Source organism: Hipposideros armiger, unplaced genomic scaffold (genome assembly GCF_001890085.2).
Source record: "Hipposideros armiger isolate ML-2016 unplaced genomic scaffold, ASM189008v1 scaffold_552, whole genome shotgun sequence".
In the NCBI taxonomy this organism is placed as follows: Eukaryota; Metazoa; Chordata; class Mammalia; order Chiroptera; family Hipposideridae; genus Hipposideros; species Hipposideros armiger.
In genome coordinates this window covers 73,241-97,303 of record NW_017731902.1, presented here as the reverse complement: position 1 = coordinate 97,303, position 24,063 = coordinate 73,241, and the positions used below count along the sequence as shown (strand labels likewise).

The following is a 24,063-nucleotide window of genomic DNA, read 5'->3' as shown; positions in this document are numbered from 1 at the left end:
CATGATTAGGTTATGTTCAGGCACAGATGACTTTAGGATATGATTATCCTGGCTGTATCTGACCTAATCAGTCCCTTAAAAGGAACTAGACTCTTCCTGAAGGAGATTTGAAATGTGAGAGGGACATGAGGGGTTCTCTGCTGCCTTTGAAGATGAGGTGGCCATATGGCTAGTAACTGTGGGTGTGACCTTTTGGAGCTGAGTGCAGCCTCTGGCTGACAGCCAGCAAGGCGAAGCAGACCTCAGTCCTACAACTGCAAGGAATTAAATTCGGCCAACTACCTGAATGAGCTTGAAGTGGAATTTTCCCGCAGAGCTTTCTGGTGAGAACTCAGCCAGGCCAGTGCCTTGGTTTCAGCCTTATGCCATCCTGAGTGGAGAACCCAGCCATGCCATGCCCAGACTCCTGACCTACAGAACCAAGAGCTAATGAATAGGTGTTGTTCCAGCCACCAAGTTTATGGTCGTTTGTTACATGGCAATAGGAAACTATTGCCCCAAAGCAACCCCTATTCCATTCTGACAGTGTCTCATCCAGGGCTGAGATTAAGGTGCAGTGCAACTCTTATTTTAGGATTGTCTCTTAGGAAGGCTTGATTATTTTAGCCAGGATCGTTTAGTAGTATTTACAGAGTGATAGCAAATGTTAATATGTATGTTTATTTCCTAAGAATGTATTTACCATGGCTTTGGCCAGTTTGGGTATAGTCCTCTAATTTTCAAGAAATGTACCTATGTACTCAAAGGTATTCTAGCTCAGTCTGGACAAGGAACTGAATATGCTTTGGGGGGAGAAAATGACCTGGGATGTGACTGAGAGCAGCATTCCTGGTACTTTCGTTTATGGCTACCTTTGAGCTGGTTTGGATTTTCTTCTTCTTTCTCAGAGATTATCATTACAAGGTTATTGCAGTAACTGAAAGCCCTTAGCATTTTCAGAAAGGGACAGAAATAAATGATATCTTTCCAAAAGGAAGTGGCTAATTTATATCCGGTGATAGAAACTGTGGCATAGGGAAGGAAACATCCCATCCATGTTTCATTATTTGCTGATTAATGCATTCAATGAATAGAAATATATGAACTGAGCCACAATATTTCCCAGATAGGAAGCACTGGGGAATTGATATGTGACTATGAGGAGTAGAACTGTACATAAAAAGTCAAGGAAAAGACTTCCAGCTGATAGGGGCCCCTTAATTATCTTTGACCTCCTATTCATCACTGTTTTTGAAACAGCTTGTCTGAAAGATATACCATACCATCAAGGCAGGGCAAAAGGGACAAAAATGACCCAAATGAGCAACTGTGAGAATTTGGGTGGTTTTCTCCTGCAAGATAGGTGATATGTTTGAAATGGAACCGAGTTACTTGGGATCCCCCTGGAAACAGAGGGTTTTGAACTCTTAGTGACCCTCCTCCATGCTGTCTCATTAGCCCTCCTAGGGGCTAGCCCAGTGATGGGCTTCTCACCGTCCCTGTGATGGGAGAGTGGTGTGAGACAGCAGCTGCAGCATCTGTTTCTAATCGGATTGTGCCTGTATAAATAGTTTTTGCCTATTTGTCACATTGCTTCCCTCCCACCTCTGCCTTCTTCTGAGTACTGCAAAATTTGTAAGAGTCCCTGGAATGTACATGTGGGCCTTGTCATTCCCAAACATGAGGTTTTCTGCTGATCAGCACTTTGTAACGTTAGGCTGTTACAGGCATTGGTCACTTGGACTCAAATAAAAAGACTGGTCTTTGGAAACTTAAGAAAATGTCTTTTGTGTTGTTGTTGTTGTTCATTCTTAGCATCCAATTAGATTTCACCTCTCAGTGCTTATACTGACTTTTAGAAAAACGTTCTGTCCGTAAGAAAAAAGTGCTCCCACTTTGTTACAATTTTTGGATGTCACTCTTGGTGTGGTTATTTGCTGAAAGGCTGTTTTACTAATAACCCCAAACCCTCCTCCTTACCACCACCCTTCACCCCCTTACCCCCCCCCAGAATCCAGGGTTGTAAGCAGCAGCTGGGGCTCTGTTCACTTTAGATACCCATTTCTGGGGACTCCTTTTAAACAGCATGTTTTCCTAACTGTTATGTGAGGAATCTAATATCTGGTGGGACAAAGGCGAACTCTGATCAGAGACACACCAGTGAGTTCTTAGAGAAAGTGTGGTCAGTTTCTGGGTTTTTTTTGTGAGAGGGGGATGTAGAAAAGACAGAAGACAAAGCTAGAGGCACAGGTGGAAGAGCAAGAACTGAAGCAGCAAGGTATTTTCAGGCCTTGGGTATCGGGCTTCACTCAGCAGCCAATAGGAATTCTTATCTTTGAAGCCGGCCACGTGTAATGGCAAGAAGGAGGATCAGGCCCCTTGGTGCTGGGTGTTCTTGGCGGCTCTCGCTCTACCTGCCTGCCCTGCACAGGGAAAACAAGCCAGTCACTGTACCTGCCTCCTTAGCTGAGAATGGGGAGGTTGGAAACAAACTGATTTCTAGGAAACATCATCACACTGGATATACATTTTGGTGAGGTCTAATGAGGGTCGTGTTAGGAAAAGAGGAATATACCCAACTTACGTGTTTCCAGGCCCAGAAATAGAAATCAGCTGTTAGACTGGATGCACTTATGTCAGTTAAGAAGGGTGGCTGGGAAAGGTCAACCAAAAAAGGTGTGAGCACGGTCATGACATCTGGACACAGAGGAGAAATGCTAACCTGTTACGGATGTCATCAAGAACCCCTCACTGTCCAATTCAGAGGCGAGTGGAGGGGGTAAGATGATTAAACAGTGGGCTTTTCCTTCTGCCGGAGGGCTGAGGCCTATACATGTATGCAGGTTTTTAGCAATCTGCATGCCAATTGATGTTATTCTAGGGGCCTCTCTGAGACCTTGAATTAAGTGTTGTTGCCATTTCACAAAAGAAAATGGGAGGAAGGACAGATTGGAATTGAGCATGGGGATTGGATGGGTTCCGCTTAGGAGATGTTGGCTTAGAGATGCCTGTGCCAAGGATGCACAGGAGGAAGGTGGGCCGCGGGTTATTACTGGGGAGTTGTTAGCTTATGGCTGGTCACTAAAGTCATGGGCATGGATGAGGTCATCTAAGAAACGTGTGTCACATAAGCCGAGGGTAGAGAATTATGGTATTTCTTCCAACAGACCTGTGAGATCGTTTATTTTAAAGTTGACAAAACTGATGCTGAGAAGTTCAATGACTTCTTTGGCCACACAGCTAAATAATGATAGAGTTGCCCTGAGTTCTCTGACTTCCACTTGTCAAGCACTTTCCACTGTACTATTCTATTCTGCTTTTCTGCTTACTCTTATCACTTTCAATGTGACTTGGTTCTGTTATTAGAAAAGCTCATATTTTACTCATATATTTTATACTATTACCCACCTGTTAGCTGCAATAAAATTGCCGGCTTACATTGTTATTAGCATTCCCTGATTTTTAAAATCTTTTATTTTCTATTAGAAAGTATGTGGGTTTTGTGGGGAGGGGAGGGATGATAATTCAAATAGTACAGAAGTGTAACAATTAGGAAGTAAAATTTTCCAGTAAACGCCTAAGAGAACCCCCATACCACATTATTTTTACAGGGATCTGGAAAAAGAAAATTTTTTCTTCTGCTGGGCATCTTTTGGAGAGAGTTTCTTAGAGAGGGCACTTGAAGTTGGGGCATTACACAATATTAATCAAGGTCTTTTCTGATTATTTGGTGGTGTTGACGAGGGTGGCTCCCTAGGTTTGGCAGTCAGAGCTGATGTCCCTGGCTTTGTGACTTGGGGGCTGGCCCGGGGTGCCCCTTCTTCTCAGTCCTAGCTTCCAGCTGGGCTGCACGCAAGCTCTTTCCTCATATGGTTTTCCTCCTAACTGTTCCCCTCTTCTCCTTGTCTGTCTCTATTCTGCTGCTTGTGTGACTTGGGGGTTTTTCTTGGCTTCAATCTTGGGATTTCATGGTATAGATGACAAGGAAATGTTGTCCAAGTCACCCTTAAAGAACCTGATCCTCATTGGTAATAAGATGCTTCAAACATTTATATTATGAAAGCTGCCCCAGCAATGCCTAGCCCTGAAAACATCCTGATGCAGGCTTCATAGTTGTGGTTTGGGTCGATACTTTGCATTCCAGTGTTTTCCCTTCTGCATGGGAACTGAGGGCGTTTCCCATCTTCCCACCAACTTTACTTCCTTTAAAAGAGAATGTAAAACCAGTTTAATACTCTCGAAGATGTAGTTAGATAAGAGTATGTGTTTACAAAACTGATCAATCGGGCACTTGGGTAAAACTTACTTCTTGGACATTTTATGAGGCTAGAATTTCTCCAAATACTGGGAAGTGGCCAGTGGTCAGTTAAGGATTTTGTGTGAGAAATAGTACATTCTTCTCTTTGCCTCTCTTCAGCATCTGTATGACTGAAACGGGACCTCAAATCAAGACACAACCTAAGATGAAGCAGGGATATGTACCTCTTCTCCAAGTGGGCATCTTCTTTGTGGGGAAAAGACAGAGAGCACGGGGAGCATGCCCCACCGTTCCTGCTCAGCTCCATTTAAAATTGGACATTTGTTTTCTTAAGACTTGCATCTTTCACATTTCTGTCTCCTCCCATCAAGCAATGCTGGCTAGAAAGACTCTTTGTTTTCATCTGAATATATAAAACCTGTGTATCACCTCTGCAGAGGAGCTATCTACTAAACTAATATCTGACAGTGCTGCAGACTAATACATGGCAGGTTCCCTGGAAAGATGACCAATTAATCACATGACTTGTAAGGTTGCATTGCGTCCTGTACTTTGGATAGCTGATGATTACGCGTCTTTACAGAGGGTGCCATAAAAATGCATACACATTTTAAGAAAGGAAAACTGTATTAAAATTGTAAAACTCAATATATACCGATAACAAAAGATGAATACAAGTCACATTTGACTTCTGCAATTACAAGAGGTGCTCAAAGTGGCTACCGTCAGCATCCAGACACTTCTGATTACGGCGATCTACTGCTTGGGCAACGTTAACCAAAGTGTCTACTTGTATACATTTTTTTGGCACTTCCGGTATTTGTGACTATTTGATTAACATCTGTGTGTCCCACTAGACTGTACGTTCCACAAGTTAGGCATGCTTTGTTTTCTCACCATCATCTCCTCAGCATTTATCCAGCACATGTTGGTGTTCAATAAATATTTGTTGAATGAATGAAAGCATGAATATTTACTTTTCTTATTGAAGACAGATGATTAACTTACACAGAAGAGTTATTTCCTGTTTTGTTTTGGGGCTTTAAGGCCACTTTTCAAAAATCTTGTGGAAGGCTGCATATAGAGCTGAAGGGAAATAAATGTTTTTAAAGCAGGGCAGTTGTAGAGGGTGGGTTCATAACTTTTTTATTAGCCAAGTAATAGTTCTAGTTAAGCAAAAAAGGAAAAGTTCAGGTGGAAAACACAGGTTTGCACACAGATTTCTATTGGGTTTGGAGCTTCCCAGAATAACTGATAGAAACTCCCTTTCAAGGGTTATTAAAAATTGAGCCATCTTGATCTGGCAAGAGAAAATACACTACCAGGAATTACACCCTCCCCACCCCACCCCCCACGTTGGCTTTCCTCAAGCAAAATGACAGATTTTAGGTTTATGCATCTCTGACTTCCAGATTCAGGAAACCTTAGAATTAGCATTAGAACCAAAGACTTTGCTTAAAGGTCTCTTGGTTAAATCTCCTTAATTTACAAATGAGAAAACATAAGCCTGGGGAGTAAGTGTTTTGGATCATAAAATGAGGAGCTGAAGAGAGTGTTCAGCACCCCCTGTCAATAAAAAACTCCAGCTCTCGAAATGAATGCACAAAAGAAGTTCTCTCTTAAATTGAAAGATAATTAAAATTTTAAAGGGGCAAAAATGTTTCTAAACTTAAGTGGTAATGACTATCATTAAAGGTAAAAATGAAGTCTGATTGTTTTCAGCTAAGACACACATCACCTTGGTAGCTTCCGCTGGCTGATAAGGACGACCTAACCACAGCTACTGAGGCCTTCAGTTTTAAAAGTAAAGAAATGGGGGTAGCACTTTCCTTTTCAGTGTGGTGAATAGAATCCATCTGGGCACAGCCAGTGGGTTAATTTCAAGAGGCTGTGGGATGGATTTAAAATAGAAGCAAAAGTGAAGACAGGGACTCCAGACTGGCTTCCGGCCCTGGGGGGGGGGGGACACGACGATTTTGACTCCTGCACACGGGAATGGGATTCTGTGGCTTTCCCTCCAGCTTCGTAACTGAGTTTCCTATTTTGGGAGGATTTTTTTCATGCTAGAATCTTCATTCTCTCTTCCACTTCCTTTTTGTTTCACTCTGTTCTTCCCTTTGCGATTTTTCTTTCTTGGCTAGCCCGAGGGCTTTTCTGATCAGCAGCTCCTCTGGCACGCCCAGCAGCCATAGGAGAGCGCCTAATGCATTTCAGATTTCGAAGTGATAGTTGCCTCTTCCTCCCACCGAATTTAGGGAAAGGAAACCCAGGTTTCCTGAGGACCACCTGTTGAATGCTAGGTGCTCTCATACATGCCATTTCCATAGCTCCTCCCAGCCACCCTGCCGAGGGCTCCATTTGTACCCGAGGGAAGAACAGACTAAAGCAAGGAGGAAGCCAAGCTGGGATTTAAACCCGTGGCTGTCTGAGTCCAGGCCTCTTGCCATCCTGCTTCTGGGTAAGCAAGATTTGGAATTGTGCAACATACTTTAGAGCAGCACTCAGAATGCAGGTGTGGGTATAGATTCTTATAGACTTTGTTTTAGAATTATTTATTTATTTTTAATTAACTTTTTTTCTTTTAATTGGGGAATTGGGGGAAGGAAACAGTGTTGGGGAATTGGGGAGGGGGACCAGCCAAGTTGTTGTTCTTCAATCTTAGTTGTGGAGGGTGCCAGTCGCCATCTGGCTGCCTGTCGGCAGCTCGTAGCCTCTGAGCTCAAGGTGCCAAGTTCAGTCTTAGTTGCAGGTGGGCACAGCCACCATCCCATGCGGGAGTCGAACCAGCAGCCTTGTTGTTAAAAGCATATGCTGTAGCCACTGAGCCATCCGGGTGGCAGCTCAGCTCAAGGTGCTGAGTTCAGTCTTAGTTGCGGGTGGGCATAACCCACCATCGAACACACAGTCTTGTTATTAGGAGCACGTGCTCTCGCCAGCTGAGCCATCCTGCCACCTGTTGGCAGCTCAGCGGCAGCTCACTCGGGTGCAGCTCACTGGCCCATGTGGGAATTGAACCGGCGGTCCTGTTCCTCAGAGCTCATGCTCTTAAGCTAACTCTTTTGTTTTTTTTTTAAAGATTTTTATTGGGGAATTGGGGGGATGGGAACAGCTCTGGGGAACAGACAAGTTGCTGTTGTTTTGTTCTTCAGTCTAGTTGTGGAGGACGTTGCTTCACTGGCCCAAGTTGGCACCATCATTGTGCTCTTCCCGGGCAAGGCAGATCAGTCTCTGGCTTCTGGACTGCCGCTCACTGTGGCTGCTGGCTGCTCACTCTGGCTGCTGGCTACACACGGTAGCCCATGGCAACTCACTGCCACAGGGGCTGCAGCCTACGCCATCACCGGCGACTCATGGCAGCCCAGCTCCAGGTTGAGCTGTTGTTCAGCATCTTAGTTGTGGAGGGCAGCGTCACTGGCCCTCATATGTGGGATCCGAACCGGGGCCCTCTGGCATCCCAAGCCAGTTCTTAACCATTGCACCACTCGGCCGGCCCTTAAGCTAACTCTTAACCAACTGAGCCACTCAGCTGGCCCTGTTTTAAAATTATTTTAATAATGAAGTCCACTAAGCATCTTATGAAAAACTTGTTGATTATAAACTTCAGAGTACAAACCTTCATAATAAAGTGACCGTTTGGGCATTAATAGCATTTACTTAGAAGGCTTCTGCAAGCTGGGCTTTTGTTACCCTGGTAGATTAAGGGAGCTCTGGCCTTCTTAAGTGGTGCCCCACTGAATTTCCCTAACCAGAAGCTACTTCTCCCTCCATATCATCCCATAGTTAAAGTCATGGTGTTTATCACTTTTATCCTTAGTGTTACATTTACTTATGTCCTGTGTCTAGTGCTACACTGTAAATCTCTTAAGGGCAGGAAGAGTGTTTATCAATGAGTAACAAAAATAACATATTTTGCTTCCTTAGTGCTTTGATCAGTGAGTAGTTTTGAATGAACAGATAAATCAATGTGTCCATGTGGAGATGTCCTGGAAAGAGAAAAATGAGATTGTCGAGTTAAAGACTGGTTATTTTATACCACAGAATTTAGTCATAACCCATTTCAAGATAGAGTGGGCCTGGAAATCATCTGAGTGCAAACCCTAGATAGATGAGCAAGTGGAAGACTAACTCAGTTAAGGTCTTCTTACTTCGTGGCTCCATGTTAGCACTTTCATAAGAGGGTGAAAACGAAGCCTTATATTATTGCCTTCACGTGCCATCGCTGCAAAAATCAACCTCTTTTCATTGCCAGGACCAGGGAAAAGATGTTTGGAGCAACTCTACCAGTTCTAATTCTCGACTTCCACCTCTCATGGCTGCCAATGAAGTATGATTTTCGAGAATTTTTTTCTTTCTCTTTTAACATATTGGATTATTATGATGCTAAAATCATTGTATCGTCTGGGGCTACCTGGGAACTGAGATCATCATGAGATAGCAGTGACTCATCTGAGGACTGTGGACTCTGGAACCTGACTTCCTAGGTTCACATTTCAGCTCCACAGCTTATGAGCTGTGTGACCTTGGGCAAGTTACTAAACTTCTGTGCCTCCATTTTCTCATCTGTAAGTTGCGATTGGGTAATAACAGTAACTACCTCAAAGAAATGTTAAGATAAATTAAGTAGTTCATTCATGTATAGGGCTTTTCTGGAACATTGGAAATGGTCAATTAATGGTAGCTATGATCATGGAATACCAAATAGCTTGAGCCACCTTTATCCAATTATTTCCTTTAATATTGGTAAGAGGAATGTTTACTGAAAATTTCCCTGAGATTTTTTTTTGATAGTCAATGATGGAGATACAATTTCAGTGGGACCTAGAAGGTTTGGATAGGTAAGCAGTGGCCCTTCCAGATAAAGGAAATAGTATAAGTAAACTCAGAGGGGGACAAACCTGGAATTGTCCCCAGAAAGGAAGTAATTCAGTTGAACTGCAGTGTAAGGTGCTCCTTGGGGTGAAGTGGGTGATCTTCAGTAAGAATGGAGGTTTGGGTTTAGCCCATGGAGGTCCTGAGATGGCAGGCTAGGCGGTGGTGGTGGACCGAGAGCATTTAAGTACCAAGATCCCTTTGGAAGCAAGGTGGAGAGATGATTAGCAGGCATGGGATCAAGACAAGGAGACCCACTGGAAGGCTGCTGAATTAGCAGGAACAGAGAGGAGGACGCGGCATCGATAGCACTTTAGAATTGGTGCAGGGGATAGTTAGGTCTCAAGCATAGATAAGTGCCATTAACAGAAAATCAGGGAATTTCGGAGTAGGGGTGGGTTTAGGATAAAGCGATATGATTTCAGTTTGATGACTGTCAGTTTGAGGTACAGATAGGACAACCCAAGAGAACTACCCCTTTGATAGACGTTCAGAACTCGAACGCAGGCACAGTTCAGTTTTAGAGAGAAAGTTTCAGAGTCACTTCTGAGAGTGGTAAAGATATGAGGCTATGTGAGATTCCCTGAGACCACGCCTATGTACTCCAAAGAGACCCAGCATTCTTTGGAGAGAGACAGGGAAGGCATGAAGCAATAAACATGGGACTATAAAACGCTGGAGGGGAGGAACTCGATTCAGCCGCCATGTTGCGACTAAGAGCCTCTCCTCCCATTTTCTACAGTGCTTCCCAGTTTTGAAGCCTGTTCACGGACCAAAGGAGAAATTCCCTATTTCCCTTTTCCCCATCACCTACCAATGGGCAGTAACTCTCAGTATTCCTTTACTACTGGGCAGAGAATTAGGCTAAGATTGTGGAATTTTTAAAATGGCATTATAAAATTTACATGTTTTATATTACAAAGTTAGAAGATGGAAGACGCTAGAGACATAACTTCAAATTAAAAACATTCCAAGTCCCAACTGTTTTATAACCCTTCATTTTGTAGGTGGTTTTCAGTGGGTATAAAAATACTCAGTGGGTGTGTGGGTGGTTTCTCGTGCTTTGGAAATGGTGAGAATATGAGATGCTGATCATTGGGTTCTGGGATGAGAGCTATAATTACTAACTCTCGTGCTTTACCAGGATTGGTTCATGGGTAGATATCTGACTCTAAAAACCCAACAATCCANNNNCGGAAATTAAAAAGAATTATTGTGGCAGAGAAGAGAGGGACTGTACGATGGTGGTTCTTCCTTGTCTCTTTTCATGCCCATCCTGACTGTTGAAGTCAGTGATGTCACTGAAATGAAGGCTGGTGTGGCTTCTCCTAGCCTGGTACGCAACAGCCGCTGCACAGCTGTGATGGAAAGACTTCTAAATATAACCCAGACTCGTTTCAAATCCTCCTCCCCCGAATCTTCGCGGATGTGGCCAACACCCTAAAAATACCTGCTGTCTGAGCCTTTGAGGTATCCGAAGAGGAAGGGGCCTGTAGTAGAATGAGGGCAGTGTGGGGTTTGGGGAGCCCTGAGCAGCTAAGAAGACTGCTGCCCACTCGGGCCTGCTCCGGATGCTGTTTGGTGAGCTGCCGACCGTGCCATCCTGTTCAAGGATAAGAGCCCACTCTTGAGGCTCATATTCACTGTTGGCAGGTTGCAAGGAAACTATTCATAGACGAGGCATCTGTTCTCTGTCCCATTGACCTCAAACCTGCAGCTGCCATCATGGTACTCAGGCAGTGGGATGGTTTTGAGTGTTATTTCACAGAATCAGAATTTTAGAGCTGGCAAGGACCTTAGACATTATATTGTTCATAAAACATTCCATTAAAATCGCTGCATTTAGGGAGTCACATGTCTCTGCCTATATAGTAACCATAGTGATTTGGAAATGAAGTCTCAGTCCTTGATTATTAAAAGAAATCACTCTTATCATTATGTAACACAGATAGGAGCATAATGAAAAACAGCATTTAAAAAAATAATTGACTGAGTGATCCTGTGCAAAGCCTTTTTCTTTTTTATTTAAAAAAGATGTAACTTTGAGGCTCTTTTTCTCACCAAGACTCCAGTATTTTGAATGTAAAATTCATTGGCAACACAGCCAGAACATCAGGAGTCTATTTCAAGAAGACTTCTAATATATAGTTTCTGGAATCCCCAACCATAACCGTGATATTGTAGTTGAAGGACCATAGGTGACCTCTGTTTTCCTGGGGGATAAAGGTTTCACAGATTATCTCCAACACCATTTGGATGCTTTCAAAGTCGTGGAGGCAGTCAGCGCCATCTTATAAAACAGCATAAATTACCCAACTTTTTAAATGTGTGATACCTACCTAACCCGTCTCCTTCAGTAAACTCTGAGAAGGCTGGGTGAAGAGTCTGTGCTAGGAGATGCCCCAAGAAGCCTGTACAGCTAATGGAGAAGATGGGACCAACTGATGTGCTGAGGAATTTTAAATATGTTGCATTATGGTGGTTACAGAATTTCCATAATTGTAACAAGTATGTATCCTCCATTGGGAGCTTCTCAAAGCTCCTTTATGTACCTAGAAGAGTATTGTTGATTTTATACTCTGGGTTGAAAGTAATTTGAAAATTTTTCTTGAGTGTTCAAAGCTTTCAAAATGGTTGGCGTTTTTTTATGTCTCTTAATGCATGTATCTGAACTAGTCGCCTCTAGAAGCTCAGTTTTCCCTGCATCAATACACGTGTAACAAGGCATGAGGTACCTTGGGAGAAAGTGTACTTTGGGAGTCAGTGTGATTCTGACTATTGAAAAGAGGGGGAGGCTTTCGAACTGTTAGTACAGCGGGAAGTTCCTTTTTCCAGACATGTCAAGAAGAGAGGAAGGGGGAGGGAAGTGTCCGTAATGTGTGACACCCAGGTGGCAAAGTTCATGGATTCTCAAATGTTTTCCCTCTGAAATTCCAGAATGAAGAGCTTCGAAACTTGTCCCTTTCTGGCCATGTTGGATTTGACAGTCTCCCGGACCAGTTGGTCAACAAGTCTACTTCTCAAGGATTCTGTTTCAACATCCTGTGTGTTGGTAAGTGACTCAACTCTTGCTGCTGAGCAAGGAGTCTGACCCTTAGTTGGCAAATGACCGTCAGAGGGGGCGCATTTCCAGGAAATAAGGGGAGTAGTATTTTTACTCTCTCTCTCTCTTTTTTTTTTTTTTAGCTGAGCCATCCTGCTACCTATTGGCAGCTCAGCGGCTGCTCAGCTTGGGCTGGACTCGAACCGCTGTTGCTCAGAGCTCAANGCGGCTGCTCAGCTTGGGCTGGACTCGAACCGCTGTTGCTCAGAGCTCAAACTCTTGAGCGAGCTCTTAACCAACTGAGCCACTCGGCCGGCCCAACTCTCTCTCTTTTTTTAATCAGTAAAACAGGGCAATAATACCACACGGTCACACAGTTATAAAGATTGAGACTTGTTTTTGGGTAAATGCTTTGTAAGCTTTGTGGTGTTAGCCAAATTATTATTTTTATTTGTGTCACACAGTCAAGTAAGTGGTCAGTTGAGTATTGTTATTAAAACATTTATTTTAATTTTTGATGACGGCAGTGACTTAGGCCCTAACTAGATTATAGAAATTGAAAGAAGGAACTGAGATGTGCACATATAAGATCACTCAAAAGCCTTTTAAGAATTTGTTTCTAGGGTCTCTGACTACAATGCAATAGTAAACTCTATTGAAGTATTTTAAAAGAAATTCTACCTACAGTAAGTAAAATCTGAAACTATTCTAACTATTTTAATAAACTTATAATGTTTAACATTTTTGCTTTTAGAGCAGAAGACGATTTTAAAAGTCTGTTTCATATTTGAAATAAATTTTCTGCCTGAATTGTCGTCAAATGAACCTTTTGTCCTTAAGTTGGAATCTAAAATTGACCTTAGTTTATTCCTGGTAGATAAATGATGGCAAAAGCCGAAGGGATCTTACTTATTTGCATCCTCAGTGTGTTTTATTCATGTCCTTTAAACATTACACACTAGCCTAGGCCTCTGGCCTTGGTGTTTTTCTTGTTCTCTCTACTCATATACTTTTTAAACTAAGAGGAGGAAGGTAGAAAAGAAGGTAGAAAAAGAGGAAAATAGAAATGGAAAGCTCTTGGCTTGGAGCAGCATTGTCCCAGGAACACATAACAGCCTTTCCGTCACCCTCTCTCTCTGTCATTCCTGATGAATGACCAGCTGAACGGTAGTGAAGTGGTTTGGGCTGCATTGTTTTGTTGCCATTGTCCCCTGGGCATATACTTCTGAGACATCACTCTGAGCTAGACCAACAGGAATTCTGTATTTCTGTATGTAGCCAAATGGACTATCCTTCCCCCGGGTTTGGCAGAACATATCAGACTAATGTCCGAATAAAATGAAATAAATTTAGAAAAGGTGTGTGCTGGATGTAAGAAGTACCTTTTTTAAATTTGTTAGTTATTGGGGGGAAGGGCAGACATTTTCCTTTTTGAAAGTATTTGAACATACTGAATGTAGCTGTGCACTGGACGCTCATTAGCAGAAAGCCACAGTCGACTTGCCCAGTAGACCAGCTTCCTGTCTGGCTTTCCATCTTTAGCAGTGGATAAGAGAATAACTAGAGAGAAACATGACCAGGGCAGCCAGCTCTCATGCTTTCCACCATTCCCTGCATGAAGCCGTTTAAAATTCATCAGGGACCTCCTGAATGGCAGCTAGTTCTACAGAGTGGCATAAATAAGTTGTTTTTTCTCTTACAGTAAGTGTTCATTGCAGAGCAGAGCAAATCTTCATTAGCATAGCAATTTGCTAGCAATTTGTTGATTTTTTTTTTTTATTGAAAAATGTGCTGAATTGTAGGCTAATTACTGTTCTGGCTTCTCTTCCCTGATTCCCCCAGCCCTGTTTCTAACATCTGCTTCAAGAATACGTGTGAGAGTTATGTCTTGGACCCTGCAAGTAGGGGAAAGCCTTCCAGTGGGACGGGGCTCGCTGGATGGACCTGGTTTGACCAGGTGTGTGGTGTGAAGTGGGGTCTCTTGGCTCATTGGCTGACCCCTTGTATTAAATGGCACAATTATGATGCTAATTGTAATTCCTCACAAGCCACATCCATGCTGCCCTGTTGGATTTTAGCAGTTACTATTCTGCCTCTCCTGGGTGGGAGATAATACCTATGATTCTTAGATTTTTATTCTGGTTCCAGTCTTAAACATTTTTAAAGTTAGTTTTTCAAACGAATGAAAATAGTACACATTTATTGTTTAAAAAAAGCATCCCCTCCCTTTTCCTGTTTCACCCTCGTTTCCATGCCACAGAAATAACATAGCAGGATCCTTCTAGAAGCTTTCTACATCTTTTTGTACTTGGAAATTATTTTTGGTGGCTTAAAACACCACCAGTTTATTATCATGCAGTTCTGTCTACAAGTCCAGCCTGAGTCTCACTGGGCAAAGATCAAGGCATCCGCAGGGCTGCGTTCCTTTCCAGAGCCACTAGGGCAGCAGTTCTCAACCTTCCTAATGCAGCGACCCCTTAATACAGTTCCTCATGTTGTGGTGACCCCCAACCATAAAATTATTTTCGTTGCTACTGTATAACTGTAATTTTGCTACTGTTATGAATCGTCATGTAACTATCTTTTTGTTTTCCGATGGTCTTAGGCGACCCCTGTGAAAGGGTCGTTCGACCCCCAAAGGGGTCGTGACCCACAGGTTGAGAACTGCTGTTCTAGAGGCTGCCTGCACCCCTCGGCTCTTGGACCCTTTCTTCCATCTTCAAAGCCTCAACACTGTATCTGTCTATGACTGTTCTTGTATTGGGAAGTTTTCCACAGAAAATTGGTGAAATCGAGTTTGAGCTCTGTTAAGATTCTTCCTCAGCCCCCCAATACACTAAAAAGGTGCTATATTGAATCGTGTAATTAAGAATGGCTGGCTCTAGAAATTCAAAGAGTGTCTGCAGGCCTCTGTCTCTGCTTCTTGATTCTGCTTGCTTCTGCCTGACTTCACGGAAGTCGTGTGGCCTCCAGCGGTGCTGTCAGCTTAGCAATCCCAAAGGAAACAAGCCATTCCTGATACGTCTCACTGAATAGTTACAGGATGTCGCTGACTGACCAGGCCTAAGTCATATGCCCCACTCAGGAGGAGAGATGGGGTTAGTCCATCCTCAAAACACAAAGAGCGTCTTTATAGGAAAGAAGACTTGGTCGGAAAGGAGACAGGACATTGCGAGATGCGCACACTGAACAGACCATAACAGCTCTATCACAATTACATAAGTACTGTTTTGTTTTTGGTTTAGAGATCGTGCTGTTCATATTCTTCTGTGTTTTCATTTTTTCATTCCACAGCATGCCCTGACTGTCCTTCCATGCCAGCATATCAAGCCGACAGATTCTTTTCCATAACTCTTTGGAGCTCTGTGTTTGGAACTAGCATTAGCTCTTTGGGAGATGGGTGTCAGCATTAAGTATTACACATACTTATCTTCAGAGAGTAGAGCACATCGAATCGTTTTACCATAAATATTTTACAGCAAAATATCTGTATAAAAAAAACAAACTCTCACTGTCAATTATTCGTCCATCTATTTTTAAAGAGTCTATGAAAAGACTTTCTAGTTGATCAAAACATTTTGACAGCCACTTAGAGAAGTAGGTGTCATATTGAGCTTAAGAGTATCCGTGGTACTTTCTTTTCTCCTTGTCATCATCCTACTGTCCATTTGTGGTTTTTTACACAGTATGTGCATGTGTGGTGTTTATAGCATCGTTAATTTATTTTCATGTGAGAAACATGGGAGGGAATTGAGGATTTAAAAAAAGTTAGGCATCTTGTAAGGAAACAGATGATGTGTATCAAAAAGGCCTTAGAATTGTAATTTTGTTTCGTGGCCAGGCACTATAGGTTGCAAACAGAGGAAACAAACCAGGATAGAAACTAATCTTGGCAGGAGCTTAGTCTAGTTTTAGAGCCACTGAATTAAATGTCTGGTATTAGAACTCATCTCTGTGGAGTCCTGAAAAGAAATGAAATAGAGAGTGAGACAGTAATATTCCCTTAACCCAGAAGAGAATTCTCGATGCTAAATTGGGTACCAGAGCACCCACGAGTTCTTAGTTCCCCTCTCCCTCATCTTGTTTACAACACACCAAATCACCCCAAAGCTGCACTGTAGTTTAAATACAGCCTTTTCTGTCTTCCCCATGCTGTATTTCTCCAGAGAACATAAATTAGCATTCAGCCTTTCTTCACAATTTTAAATTTAAATATTATTCTCATCATTTTCCAAAATGACACTAGCTCTGTGAGAAACTTCAGCACTGATCCAGCTGTATGTATGTTGTTGGCTGTTTGTGCACATACCAAGATGGATGAAATTCGGTTAACACCCCTGCTTTTGAAGAGGAACCAGTTCAATCGTAAAGTAAATTAATAATACATTTGAAAAACAGAAATTTTAAAAGTAGCTCAACCATAATTGTTTTGAGGAGATGACAAGAAGAGGAATAGAAGACGAGTGTAAAAATCATTTCAGCCAAGGCTGTCGTGTCAATAGAGACTGTGGGATTTTACAATCAAATTTTAACATTTTTATCCCACCACCTTGCTTTTCCAGGAAAGGATATAAAGTGGATTCCAGGGTGAAATGAATGAGTGAAGGAATAAAGATAAAATGAATCCCAGAAAATAAAATGAAGCCAGGGATAGAGCCAGAACTCAGTGCCATGAAGCAGGCCTGCCTGCAGCAATCAGTTTTATCAGCAGTACGTTGGTCTCTCAGCCAGTGGCCAGGGGAAATCTGTTCATTCAACAGATATTTACTGAGCACATATTATGTGCCAATTACAAGTTCAAAGTTTTAAAATGACAGATTTATAGTATCTATCAAAAAAAACAAAACAGTTGCTCCAGATGAAACACAGTTTCACCTAGAAGATTTTCTCCCATGATTTTTGGTGACGAGATAATGGTGAACATCCCCACATCTAGGTCGAGGTTCCTGAGCGTCCCCTAAGTCAGCGCCATCGATCCATGCGATACAAGGCTGCTGGGGTTCACTAAAGCATGTTTCATCTAAGGCAATTCTCTGAGGAGTTAAAACAACACAGCTTAGGCACATAGCTCTATGCTTATCTGGCGCCTTCCAAGAATAAAATCTAGAGTATTTAGAGGAGGCAGGCAGACTTTCCTGCACAATTCCTTGGATAATCATCCAATTAGTCAGTCTCAGCAATCAGAATAAAAGATGCTGAATCATAGATCAGCTATTTGATCAAGCTGTAATGCAGTTACTTTCTAATAATACAGTCCTTCTGTTTGCTTGTTTGTTTAATGTCTGATTTACAGCTTGCAGATTAAATAAGCCTGAGGATAGAACAGAAGCGGCAGGACTGCTTTCCAGGGTGATGTGGGGTCCTGTTCACCGGCACTGGCTGGAGCAGGACAGACGAGCCACAGACAGCGCTTCAAGAGCAATTCTCTCGTTATTCTAACAATCGAGTGTCAGGCAGGTGAATTTATAACAGAATAAACAACAAACTGAAAAATCGACCGCAGTGGCAAATCTCAGTATAAACAGTCATCAGGATCATCACTTTCCTTCTCAATTAACTATTAATAAAGGCCTTCTTGGGGTCCGCTTCTCTGCGAGGGAGTTCCAGAAGGCTTCAAAGTTAGTGTTAGTCATACATTTTCTCAAAATAGTGTTATAGTTGTTTAGTTGGGATTAGAGGCCACGCCTGGTGGGCCTTCGGTTTCTCGGTGAGAAAGCAGCCCTTTTGCTCCTGTGGATCCTCAGAAGTGTAGGAAAATGTCCTTCTTTCCGAGGCTAGACAGAGGCCTCAAAAACTAACGCGTCCAGAACCTCCCCTCCTTCTAGAATGACTTTGATTCCAAAAGCTGTTGTTTTTACTGAGCTGCTTTTGGTGAATCACACTGCTGCTCGAGTAGCTGTGTCTAATTATGGCTCTTAAAAGCACAGAGCATAGAAATGGAAAGTAAAGAACTCCGAAATTTAGAGGAACAGTGGTTTTTCCAAACCCGTTGATTAACCCTGTGCTATAAGTAGGGCCTGGAGTGCTAATTGTTCATAATTTTCACCTTAATGTAAATGATCATTAAAATTACCTTGCCTTAAAAAAAATAAAAAGTAAAACCATGGTGTTCCTGATTCACATGTGCTTAGCTAATTCTCAACCTAGTAAAATGAGATGGTAATTTCAGTCCAACACAGGTAACCTGGAATTCTTGCCAGGGACACTGAAGTTTTGATTGCTGTTTTGTGAGAAAGAAATGAAAGGTGAATGGGTACAGAGAGACCTTTATAAGGTAGTTCCGCTGCCATGCCTTTGTCCATGGGCTGAAAATACATAAACCCTGATGCAAAGAAGCCTGCTGCCCTTGAGAAAGTTACATATATAGCAGGTACTTAAAATGACTGTAGTGCTTACAGAATTGAGTTGCCTGCCAGATTCTAAGTATCTTGAGAAACCTGGTTTGTTCCTGTATCCCCATCACAGAGTAACTTTGTTTTGTTTCAAGTTATTTTGATGTGAGCTTGGTGAGCTCTAGTATGTTAGGAGGCAGAGACTAGTTTAAATTACTTTCATTGATGGGCCTTTTTTTTTGTAAGAATATTCAGGAAGGTAAGGAAGATAGGAAACAGTCTCAGCTGATACACAGCCAGACTTCATGGAGGTCTGGAATGACATTCAGTAATATTACAGAAGTTCAAGCTGTGTCTGTTGTCTGTTTTTATTTATCATTTTATTCCCAGCACCAGTGCTTGTCACATAGGAAATACTTAAGTATTGTGAGTGAATGAATTTCAGACACTAAGCTGTACTGTATATCTGTTCTCTTTCTACTATATTCCCCGCTAATGATCTGTCAACAACATGTCTTCGATTTACCTAAAGCCTTTGCTGCCTCATGGCTTCTGCTGCTTCCCTTCTCTCTGTATATCTTTTCTTTTTTTATGCCATCACCTTGTGTGCAGATTGTATGTCTCTTCATTCAAACTCCCAAAGAGAGAAGTTCTGATTGGATAGACAGGTCACTGTCCAGTATGGAGCACTCTCTCCGAGCATAATAATCAGGTGTCCATGGGTGCCTTTGTTCAGGGTCTAGTCTTGGTCGAGTTACCTGTGGTCGCTATCAAGGTCACAGGTATAAAGTATGGTCTTGCTCATAAGAGGAATGTGGTTAGGTCAGATGTTTAAAATATCATGCCCACAATCATAAATTAGAGTCTGATTGGTATTCAGTCATGTTCTAGGTCAGATTCTAAGCAATGGGAGAAGACCATAGCAGGCTAGTTCGTTGTTCTATTCCCGGAACTTGGCACCGAGTTTGGTACATAGTCGACCCTGGAAAAATACTGGCTGAATGAAGGCTGATGACAGGAAATTCTTTGATCTTCGAAGTATCAGGCCCAGTGGGAAAGGTTAATGAGTAAGGCAAACATACTTGAACAGTTCTTATCTTCCGAAGTGAATCATTGCAGTCAATGGCAAACCACGTAAAGCTTCTAATTAGAGAAAGCTCAGTTCCAAAAAGACTCCATCCTACTTCACTTTTGCATGATGTTGGAAAGCAGTGAATAATACAGACCTTCTAATTAGTAAGTGGATTTTGTCATGACAATGGGGGAGTTGCCCTAGGGCTCCAAATCCCAGAGCTCTTTTTTTTCCCCCATGGAATTGTCATCATCCTAAAAGTCATTATACCATTCCTTTAGAAGAGAAACTGTTCCTGGGATTTGTTAAATGGGCTGTAACATATTGGTATGTTTAAACCGAGTTGGAAATCTAATTGGGAAATTTTCCAGATTAAAAAAACAACAAAGGAAATTCCTATGGATTATGTTCTTTGATTTCTCCTCCCCTTGCCACCGTCATACATTCAATCACTACCACTATCACCGCCAGTGTCAAGGGTGGCTTCTTTCTCATTGCCAACTATTTTGGACTCAACATAAGAATTATAGTTAAGAAGAATTTGCTTGGTCTTATGAAGGTCTGGCTCAAGTTCTTTGTGGCCCCAGATTTGGGACTTACCATTTGATGAGTACAGTGGTACCGGGTCCCTGCTCCTCTGCTGTGTACTGATTAGGGTCTCAGTTAACATTTCTTGACTTGAATTACTAATGTGAATTAATAAGGCCAGTGTTGCTGGTCATTGAACGTGATTCAGTTGCATTGTCACAGACATCATCCTGAAACTGGGAAAACTAACAAATGTTTGCCTTCTTGACTCCAGGTGGATAGGGAAAGAAAATGGGGATAATAGGGAGGATTCACACAAATTCATAACTAAGTGGAAAATATTAGGCCGTCGGGTTTTTTTCTATAATAGTAACGTTGGGATGCTTTGTTGGTTGAATGTCAGTGTTACAGTCACACAAACTTGAGTTAGAACCTGGGTCTGCCACTTACCAGTGTGACTTTAGGCAGGTTACTTAACCTTTATGTAAGCCTCAGTGTCCCACCTGTAAAATGGAGGAAACAGGAGCACCTGTTTGTTTCTTGGAGGGTAGTAACAGGGTTTAAATAGATGATGCATTTGGGAGCTCTTGCCATAGGGCCGGGCACAAAGTGAGCACTCAATAACTTTAGCTGGGCTTGTTATCATTGCTGTTATTGTCAAGAGTGTTGTTTCAAAAAAAGTAATTTTTTTTTACAACATAAGATGATGTCAATTAATTCCGTGTAAATGGAATAAGCTTTTTTTCCCCAGTAATAGAAACTCAGCAATATAATTTTTTTTTTTTTTAAGATTTTTATTGAGGAATTGGGATTGGAACAGTGCTGGGGAATTGCGGGAAGGGGAACAGATAAGTTGCTGTCGTTTTGTTCTTCAGTCTAGTTGTGGAGGACGTTGCTTCACTGGCCCAAGTTGGCACCATCATTGCGCTCTTCTCAGGCGAGGCAGATCAGTTGCCGGCTTCTGGACGGCTGCTCACTGCAGCTGCTGGCCTCTCACGCTGGCTGCTGGCTACACACAGTAGCCCATGGCAACACACTGCCACAGGGGCTGCAGCCTACGCCTTCGCCGGCAACTCAGGGCAGCCCAGCTCCAGGTTGAGCTGTTGTTCAGCATCTTAGCTGTGGAGGGCAGTGTCACTGGCCCTCATATGTGGGATCCAAACCAGGGCCCTCTGGCGTCCCAAGCCAGTTCTTAACCATCGCGCCACTCGGCCGGCCCTCAGCAATATAATTTAAGTAATGTAGTTTCATACACCAGCAATTAGGAGAGGAGGAGATACACTTTGCCTTTGTAATGTACAAACTGACCCCAGACAAGCTTACGGGTTCTGTTTCTCTAACCAGAGGGAAAGAAGAGTATCGTGATCTGTAAGTTCAAGATCTTTTCTGCAAAATAATTTCTGAAATTTATTAACACATTTTTAGGGAAGTACTCGATAGATCACATATAGGAAGAATTGACTGACTATTGTTTTGTGGAGGGACTTCTGGTGATGGCTTTTTAACCAGTTCTACAAACATGATTATGAAATGCTCCTGATGAAGTGCCCTGATACCTAAGAGACACTGATGCATTCTCTGATTTCTCCCTTGTGGTCATGTAGGTGAGACGGGCATCGGCAAATCCACGTTAATGGACACTTTATTCAACACCAAATTTGAAAGTGACCCAGCTACTCACAATGAGCCAGGTGTCCGGTTAAAAGCCAGAAGTTATGAGCTGCAGGAAAGCAATGTCCGGCTGAAGTTAACCATCGTGGACACGGTGGGATTTGGAGATCAGATCAATAAAGATGACAGGTATGTCTTGAGATTCTGAGGGGATGTCAATGGACGAAGTGATAACAGGACCCATCCCTGGTAAATTCAAAGGCTAAGTGTTCACTGGTTATGGGGCTTGGTCCAACTCTGTCGCCTAAAAGATGAGACATTCTTGTTCTCTGAGAAATGGTCTTCCGGTTGGAATCAGCTAGTGTAATTGACTCCAGCTAGTGTAAGCAGAAAAGGAACTTGTTAGAAGGAATTAGCTAACCGATGGCGTTTTTCCAGGATGGCTATGGAACTGGGTTTGGGGCTTTCCCATCAGGAAAATCAATCTAGAGAAACATACCCTACCCCCCACCGCCACACACAGGACAGTTAGCAGAAACCCCTGCCACCAACCACCTTATATAGTTTTGGTACCCGTGACCCTGGGGGCAGGTCTCTAGAACCCCCACCAGATCTGTCCTAGATAACTAACTGCCTTCACCACGGCTTGCAAGAAGGAGAGCCCTTTTCCCTGTGTGGCGTCTGCCTTATGTTGTTCCTAAAACCCCAAAGCGAAGAAAACATTTTTATGAAAGATCTGTTGTAAAAATATTAGTTAATTTCTGGCTATTTTAAATATTACATGCATTCTTTTTTTTAAAAGATTTTATTGGTGAATTGGGGGAGGGGAACAGCATTGGGGGATCAGGGAAGGGGAACAGACAAGTTGTTTTTTTGTTCTTCAGTCTAGTTGTGGAGGACACTGCTTCACTGGCCCATGTTGGTATTATCATTGCGCTCTTCCCGGCTGAGGCAGATCGGTCGCCGGCCTCTGGATGGCCGCTCACAGTGGCTCTTGGCAGCTCACGCCAGCTGCTGGCCGCTCACGCTGGCTGCCAGCCACTCACTGTAGTTTATGGCAGCCCACTGCAACTTCACTGCAACCTACGCTGTCGCCGGTGACTCACAACAGCCCAGCTCCAGGTTGAGCTGTTGTTCACCATCTTAGCTGTAGAGGGAAGTGCCACTGGCCCTCATATGGGATCTGAACCAGGGCCCTGCTGCTCAGAGCTTGGCGTCCCAAACCAGCTCTTAACCAATGCACCACTCAGCCGGCCCTTACATTCATTCTTAAAAGAAGTTTGATAAAGTTAAAATAAAACTACCCCAGGCCCAAAGATGATTCCAGAAAGGAGCTTCCAGATAGTTTTGAGCAGTGACAGCAGTGTGAGAATAAAGCACCAAGTCAATAAAATGATGGTGTTTGATTAGTGTTCAGAAATGTCATTAGTACCAGGGTTTTTTTGTTTTTTTTTTTCATTTGCCTCAAAACTGTGTATATTATATGCCTGTGTTTTATAAAGAGGAGCTTGAACTATTTTTATCTAGAAATGTGTATTGCCTATATATATGTTTTAACTATCCCTGATATATATGAGCACCATCATAATGACAGAGAAATACTTAATTCATTATGTAGCTGAGCACTGAGCTCTGTTTTATCTATAGAGCAATTTAAATGCTCTTTAATAAACATTGTCCTGTAATAACAGGAGCAATTGTTAGATCTAGGGAGAAAGATTTTATTTTGCATCTGGTCAAAATGGACTATCTGTACATTGTGTTGGGGTGAGGGACAGCTGAGCTCAGACCCTGCAGCTGAGCAGTTGCTCTTAATTTCTGACCTCATTGCCAAGGAATGATGGAGAGGCTGTTGGTAATGCCAAGTAGAGTGGATGAAGAGAAAACCCTGGTGATAAGAAAAAGAGCACAGGTGCATTGTGGGACACTGGGAGAGAGCTGGGGGCTCCGTCATTGCCTGATCACAGTACACACTCGGGGCAAGATGTGTCTCCATCTCTCCGACCCGCACAGGTTTCTCCCTGGGGTTATAGAACGTCATGCTTATGTACTCCATGATTGGAGGGCAGCAACTGGACCTTTTACGATTTCCTCCAGGAACGAGAACCATCTCCCAGCATCTTGCCTCTCAGATTCCATGTGCCGTTGCAGCTCAGCGTCATTGCCTGAGTACTGCCACTGACTTCTTGCCTCTCCCCTATAGGGGATTTTCCCGCAGGCTGATGCGTTTGCACTCGCCAGCATGGAACAGAAAGTGGCTAGTACAATGCTGAGCTTCGTACTTGCAGCTGGAGGCTTCTTTAAGAAACTATCTGACTCATTTGGGTCAGATAATAGTTTCCAAGGAGATTTAGAAGAGAGGAAGCGTGAT

General features: G+C 42.8%; 1 protein-coding gene across 10 annotated transcripts in view; it reads left to right on the top strand.

Annotated features, from left to right (window-relative positions):
* Positions 1-24,063, top strand: part of SEPTIN11 (septin 11) — a 117,732-nt gene that overhangs the window by 63,824 nt on the left and 29,845 nt on the right. For 7 of the 10 annotated variants that reach the window (XM_019623506.1, XM_019623508.1, XM_019623510.1 and 4 more), the window contains exons 2-4: positions 8,487-8,561; positions 12,044-12,158; positions 21,686-21,881. In XM_019623506.1, coding sequence (XP_019479051.1) covers positions 8,487-8,561; positions 12,044-12,158; positions 21,686-21,881 — 386 coding nt within the window. The remainder of the gene's footprint in view (positions 1-8,486; positions 8,562-12,043; positions 12,159-21,685; positions 21,882-24,063) is intronic. The other 3 variants (XM_019623514.1, XM_019623513.1, XM_019623512.1) reach the window with 1 other exon arrangement.